The 7,393-nt window shown below is 38.1% G+C and overlaps 1 protein-coding gene across 1 annotated transcript; it reads left to right on the top strand.

Moving 5' to 3' along the window:
- Positions 1-951: 951 nt before the first annotated feature.
- On the top strand, positions 952-7,393 carry LOC121785072 (alpha-glucosidase 2-like). The gene is made up of 22 exons (XM_042183410.1): positions 952-1,256; positions 1,360-1,428; positions 1,520-1,657; positions 1,728-1,845; positions 2,012-2,094; positions 2,339-2,434; positions 2,659-2,827; positions 3,017-3,159; positions 3,229-3,315; positions 3,459-3,644; positions 3,791-3,958; positions 4,138-4,258; positions 4,359-4,428; positions 4,610-4,697; positions 4,802-4,922; positions 5,122-5,315; positions 5,392-5,500; positions 5,642-5,794; positions 6,089-6,191; positions 6,353-6,526; positions 6,644-6,789; positions 6,931-7,393. Exons 1-22 carry the CDS (start codon positions 1,011-1,013, stop codon positions 7,122-7,124), a joined length of 2,976 nt encoding a protein of 991 aa, XP_042039344.1. The 5' UTR covers positions 952-1,010; the 3' UTR covers positions 7,125-7,393.

Here is a 7,393-nt window from a genome sequence, read left to right as displayed (position 1 = left end):
CCTCACGCTTGGCTTACTCACTAAATTGATAGCAGGCTTAGTAGTTGAAGATGCTTTATTAATGTTCATCTGCCTTGATAGGAAATGCAAACCTGTATTCATCAAATTATAAATAGCTTGATTTGGTATTAATTTTAATTTTAGTAAATCTTATTTAAAATAAAGAAAGCTCACATGAAAAATGAGACTAAAAATGAAAACAATACTCACATTACTTAATGTGAGTGTAATGATTCGGTGAAGTACAAGAATGAGATTCATATTTATCTAAAACGAAAAAAAAAACTTCAAATTGTAATGTCCAAAAATGATAAAATGAGATGGGACTTAGGAGTATTATTTTGTGAATAGAGGCATATTTTGTGAAGAGAGAATACGTCTTGTTACTCTGGGGATTTTAAAATTAGTTGTACCAATTTAAATATATAATCATGATGAATATGCCTAACTAAATACCTTAATATATGCATTGTGGATCATACGATCAAGAACAATGGATGCTGACTCAGCCAACATCATCAATTAAAATTTGGGGCCAGTTTCTAGCTTTATTTAATTTTCTAACAGTAGCTAACTGATTGTGTCACGCAGATAGTCTCACACAGAAAAATAAAATGATGGAAACAAGATTATTAATTTTTTTATATTTTTCTTAGAAATTGAAGTGGTCAAAGACTCTGAACTGTAGGGTTTTTTTTTCCCATTTTACATATGTAGCTGAACAAACATTAGATTTTGAAACATTAAGAAAATCATCAAAATTTTGAAATAAAAAATTCAGTGTTTTCAGAGCTTTTATCGTTTTCTTTATTTTTTTTTTGAAAGGAAAGTAACACTGGCCGGTACAATATCAAAATGCTCACAATTTATTTTTCTACCCAAAATAAAATAAATAAAGAAAAAATAATAATAATAACCGTACATTGTTGATTTGACTGCTTAGCACATAGAAAGAAGGGAGTGGAAAAGGGGTGGATTTGAAGTGAACTCTTGTTTGCAGAGTATCTAAGATGGCTGGCCACGAAGAGGCAGCTTTAGATTCTAATAAGAGATCAGGAAAGATGGTTTTCGAGCCGATTCTTGAGGAAGGAGTGTTCCGGTTTGACTGTTCAGCCGATGATAGGAACGCGGCCTTTCCCAGCTTCTCCTTTGAAAATCCTGTAGTTAGAGATACGCCAATCTTGAATGTCCCCAAAATTCCAACCTACATACCCACTTTTGAATGTGTAATGGGGCAGCAAGTAGTTAATGTTGAGGTACTACTCTTTATCATCATATCTTTGTTTACTATGTGTGGAATTAGTTTTTTTGTGCTGTAGAATTCTTATAGTGAAGGGATTGAATAGTGGTGTTATTTAGTTTCCTCCAGGTACCTCTTTCTATGGAACTGGAGAAGTTAGTGGGCCGCTTGAACGAACAGGGAAGAGGGTAAGCCCACTGATTCTTCCTTTTTGATCAATATGATTGTTGTAGTCGCGAAAGAAATCTTACCTGTATTACTTAATGTAATATGGATTAGATTTTTACTTGGAATACTGATGCTTGGGGATATGGTGCTGGGACGACTTCCTTGTATCAATCACACCCCTGGGTTCTGGTGGTGCTTCCAGATGGAGAGGCTCTTGGAGTTCTTGCAGATACAACACGACGTTGTGAGGTAGTTGTTCTCTATTACTGGTCTTGGAAATCCATTTTGATATTGCAGTGACCGGTTATGGTTTAAGCAGATTGATTTGGGGAAGGGATCAAATGTGAAGTTTGTTTCTCCGACATCCTATCCTGTCATCACATTTGGTCCATTTGCTTCGCCAACTGACGTTCTTGTGTCTTTCTCAAGAGCAGTTGGTAAGTTAACTGTTCTGCAGCATGCCTGACTAAAAATTTTCATGTTAAGATTTTTAGGGAAAAGTATGCTGCCAAGTAAAATGGAATTCATCCTTAAACAACGATGTTGCTCTGTTTATCGCAGTAAGCTGTTCTAATTGTTTCTAATGTAAGTTTATGTCTTCAGGAACTATTTTTATGCCTCCTAAGTGGGCATTGGGCTATCATCAGTGTCGTTGGAGTTATGACTCTGATGAACGAGTCCGTGAGGTTACCACTTATCCTGTTTTTGATATCATGCTTGCTCATCTCTCTTTATCTTTATGTTGGTTGTTTCCGAATTGGAATTGTACATCCCACATTGAGTCCAATTTTCTAGGGTAAAGTTTATGAAGGATCCCTACACTAAGTTTTCAGTGTAAACACTAACTTAATACTACTATTTCATACTGCAAGAAAAATTCATATCTCAACTGTTCAACCTTTTAAAACCTTCTCTCTAATCTGATTACAGATTGCAAGGACATTCCGGGAAAAAGGTATTCCTTGTGATGTGATATGGATGGACATAGATTACATGGATGGTTTTCGATGTTTCACGTTCAACCAGGCATGCATCTCAAAATCTCTTTTAATATGTCACATTCATGCTTTTGTATCCAGAAAAATGTAACCATTTTTGGTTGCTTAACATTGCTTGTAAGTGTTGTTCAAGCTGAATAGTCTGATGTAGTTTAAAAAGAAAGACCCTTTTTATGATTGCTCCCAAAGTTTGTTTTCCTAACCATCTTGCATTTATGACATGAATGGTTGAACACACTTCCACTTCCGCAGGAACGCTTTCCAGATCCAAAATCCCTGGGAGATTATCTTCATGAAAACGGGTTCAAAGCCATCTGGATGCTCGACCCAGGGATCAAAAATGAAAAGGGATATTTCGTCTATGATAGTGGTTCAGAGAGGGACATCTGGGTTCAAACTGCAGATGGCAAACCTTTTGCCGGTATATACATTAGTTTTAAGATATTCTAATTTCCAACAACATGCTCATTGTTCGTGGCAATACCAAAAGGGGATCAAACTGCCCTTTTATAAATCTTTTAATATGTTCTTCACAAGTAAATTGTTTGTGTTAAGAGCTATTCATATGTTTTGATGCATTGCTCTATGCATAATTCTTTGTCTTCTTTAGGAGAGGTGTGGCCCGGGCCTTGTGTTTTTCCAGATTTTACACAATCAAGAGCTCGTTCATGGTGGACTGACCTAATTAAAGACTTCAGTTCTAGCAGTGTGGATGGTATATGGAATGATATGAACGAACCAGCTGTTTTCAAGGTAAGGTCCGAAACTGTTTTTTGTATTACAGATTTTTCTGTTTCTTGGTAACATTATTCTTTGTAACAGACTGTGACAAAGACGATGCCTGAGACCAATATTCATAGGGGAGATACAGAATTTGGAGGATGTCAGAACCATTCATACTATCACAATGTACTACACTGGTTAATAGTATTCCACTGATTTGAGTGCGTTTTGACTATTGTTCCACAGACTTAGAATTCAATGTGTAGTAGAACTAGTACACAAGCTAATAAGCTGCCACTGTGGGAGATCCGATAAGTTGCTTGTCTCAGGTTTATGGTATGCTAATGGCAAAATCAACATACGAGGGCATGCTGCTAGCAAAGGAGAAAAAGCGACCGTTTGTTCTTACTCGAGCAGGCTTTGTGGGTAGCCAAAGATATGCTGCAACATGGACAGGCGATAATCTTTCTACTTGGGAGCACCTCCATATGAGTATCCCCATGGTTCTTCAAATGGTTAGTGGTACATTATGCATTTGAGGATTACTTGTGGACCCTGGATCGTCTTACCACAGCGTATCATGATAGAAAATATAAATATAATGTTTCCGTTATATCAGCTATAGGTAGCATGATTTATTTAGATGAGTTATTATGCCCAGGGGCTCAGTGGTCAGCCACTCTCTGGGCCAGACATTGGGGGATATGCCGGTAATGCAACACCTAAGCTGTTTGGGAGATGGATGGGCATTGGCTCCATGTTTCCTTTCTGTCGAGGACATTCTGAAACAGGCACGAAAGATCACGAGCCCTGGTCTTTTGGACAAGAGGTCTGTCTCATTGATTTACAAAATATCTTGAATCTGCTTTCTTTGATTTAAAAGTAAAACAATTTGATAGTTTATGCATGTTCTATGACATAATAGTCTATGAGTAACCGTTACTAACTACATCCCAGATTCACACCATTCTTGCTCTTTTGATGTCCTGTTTTTCTGATCTCTGACAGTGTGAAGAAGTTTGCCGACTTGCATTACAAAGGCGATACCGGATCTTACCTCTTCTATATACTTTATTTTATTTTGCTCATACCAGGGGGATTCCTGTGGTAGCTCCAACATTTTTTGCTGGTATACACTCACCTTTTGCATTGGATGGATTTACCAATTTGGAATCAAAAGCACATTCTCCCCTGCTTTGTTATTTATAAAATTTCAAATTTTAGCGCAGATCCTAAAAATTTGGAGTTAAGATCTCAAGAAAATTCATTTATGCTGGGACCCCTTCTCATACATGCAAGGTATGATATCTTTTCCATAGATATACAACACTGAAATGACTCCGTGTTTTACAATGCTTTTGAAATACTTAGCATTCTCTGTTACGCCTGTGTGTATTTTCAAGGTTGTCGTAGCAAGATAATTTCTCACTGGCTTTAAACTTGCCTGAAATATACATATTCAATTTTCTTGGTGTTGCAGCACTGGAAAGGATGAGGAGTTATATGGAACACCACACAAGTTGCCTAAAGGCATCTGGCACAGTTTTGATTTCGAAGATTCTCACCCAGTATAAATTTCTTAAGTATTCTAATGCAGCTTCTCTGCTTCCTTGAAATCTTATCTGTCTGCAAATTTAGCTGTTCACATACTCTCGACTCTTGGTGTGCGTAGGATTTACCAGCTTTGTACCTAAAAGGTGGATCAATTATTCCTGTAGCTCCGCCCTCTCTACATGTGGATGGAGGTAGTCCCACAGATGATTTGTTGCTGCTTGTGGCTTTAGATGAACACGGTAATATTTCTTCCTAATCCGGTAGTGAACTTTTCACATTGGCATTTTTCAGTAGAAATTCATATAACGAATTATGATAAAAATAGGTGGTTTCTGTCACATGAGTAACACCTGCACCAACGCTTGAATAAGATAAATTATTTCTTTCACACTTTGCAGAAACTGATAGTCTGTATGCAATTGAACTTCAAAATTGCAGGTAAAGCTGAAGGGCTTCTATATGAAGATGATGGCGACGGATATGAATTCAGTAAAGGAGGCTATCTATTGACAACATATGTTGCTGAACGGCTGTCTTCTGTGGTAACTATAAAGGTTCTCAAATCAGAAGGATCTCAGGAGAGACCAAACCGCCGCTTGCATGTGCAACTACTGCTTGGAAAATATTCTACGGTATGTTTTTGTCCCATTAAGCTGTAAATCACGTGAGTGCCGCTTCATTTAATTGTCGATGCATCACACAATGCAGATTGATGCATGGTGTACCGATGGAGATGTCCTACTAATTGAATTGCCTTCTGAAAGTGAATTGTCAGATTTAGTGTCGGCTGGTGAAAAGCAATGGAAGAGTCGAATAGGTGCATACTCTACTTGTATTTCCTTATGTTTGCTGCTGCTGGACAGCTCCTCGACCTTCCAAGATTTTCAATACAACATTTTGCGAAACTAAAGTCAGCATCTTATCTGGTCGAAAACCTAAAGTCTTTTGTTGATTGCAGAAAATGCTACACGGATCCCAGACTTAGAAGTTTCGGGACAGAAAGGAACTGAACTATCATATGCACCCATTGAAATTAAAAGTGGGGATTGGATTCTGAAGGTTGTGCCATGGGTTGGTGGGAGAATTCTTTCTATGGAGCATCTCCCATCAGGTTATGTGATTACCAAATGCATTTGGTTTTATTTCAAACATTCCATTGTCATTTACTTCTTTTCCATCTTAAGAACTTCTGACAAGGTTGTTTTAAATAACTTGGATCATTACGTAATAGTACTCGTTTCCATTGGATGTAAGAGAACTATATTTCTTTGCTTCTGAAAAGTCACCAACACATTGTCATTCACTGCCCAAAGTGAGCTCTTTGGTCGAGTTGTTTAGAGAGTAACTCTACTATTATTAACTGCAAAATACACACTGAAAGGTTGTTCACCTTTTCCCAATTTAGGGACTCAGTGGCTGCACAGTCGGATTGATGTTGATGGCTACGAAGAATATAGTGGTGTGGAGTACCGATCTGCTGGATGTTCGGAGGAGTATTCTGTCATTGAGTAAGTAAAGCACTCAGATCAATATATCCAATTCAAACATGTTCCAATTCTAGCATGCTAGTTCATTATAGATGGTGAAGGCCAACATGACGTTCCTCGTATATTTAGTGTAAGTTTCAGATATAAAATTTGATACTTGACATTCGCTTTGCATTTCTCAGACGAGATATGGAGCAGGATGGAGATGAGGAGGCTCTGATATTAGAGGGTGATATCGGAGGTGGACTAGTTCTTGCTCGAAAGATACATATCTCAAAAGAAAACCCAAAAGTTTTCAGAATCGATTCTGCCATTGTAGCTCGCAATGTTGGTGCTGGCTCTGGAGGATTCTCAAGGTTTCCATCAATACATATACTCTTTCTCTTATATTTTTAAATCTGATCTAACAAAATGAGCCATAAAACTTTGTTTTTACCCAACATTATTACAAATATCTATCCTCATTGTTCCAGGCTCGTTTGCTTGCGAGTGCACCCCACTTTCAACTTGTTACACCCTACTGAATCTTATGTGTCGTTCACTGCCATTAATGGTTCCAAGCATGAGGTGTGGCCCGAATCTGGCGATCAGTTTTTCGAAGGGGATTCCCTCCCCGATGGTAAGATACCTTCCTTGATCCATATAATTATCAAACACGAATAAAAATTTGTATTCTGTGATAAACCTAAACATGAAGAGCTTGAGCTACTTAGGAAAGTGTTTCTGATCTATCAGTACTCATCACCCAATCTTTTCTTAGGGGAATGGATGCTTGTGGATAAAGGGCTGTCGTTGGCACTGGTGAACCGGTTCAGTACCAGTGAGGTGCGCAAATGCCTCGTTCACTGGGGAACAGGTACTGTGAATTTAGAGCTCTGGTCCGAAGAGAGGCCCGTCTCTAAGGAAACGCCACTTCAGATATCTCACGAGTATCAAGTAACAGGACTGCTGTAAACTGCTCACATCTATGAGACCAGCAAACTGCGTGATGGATTGAGCAACAAGAAGCAAAGCACCAAGATTATCATACATGTATGGTCCTTTTGTCGCTTCTATTGCCATGCTTCTTGTTGTTCTTACCAGTTCAAGTTCACATAAGCCTAAATTCGTTTGTTTGCGTTTGCTCACACGGAAATTGAAGCCTTTTATCCTTGTTTAGTGCATTGATCAAATCATCTGTGGAACAAAAATTGCTTTTATGATTAATCACCGAGTTCTGACTA

Source organism: Salvia splendens, chromosome 21 (assembly GCF_004379255.2).
Source record: "Salvia splendens isolate huo1 chromosome 21, SspV2, whole genome shotgun sequence".
In the NCBI taxonomy this organism is placed as follows: Eukaryota; Viridiplantae; Streptophyta; class Magnoliopsida; order Lamiales; family Lamiaceae; genus Salvia; species Salvia splendens.
This window is presented reverse-complemented; position numbering and strand designations above follow the sequence as displayed.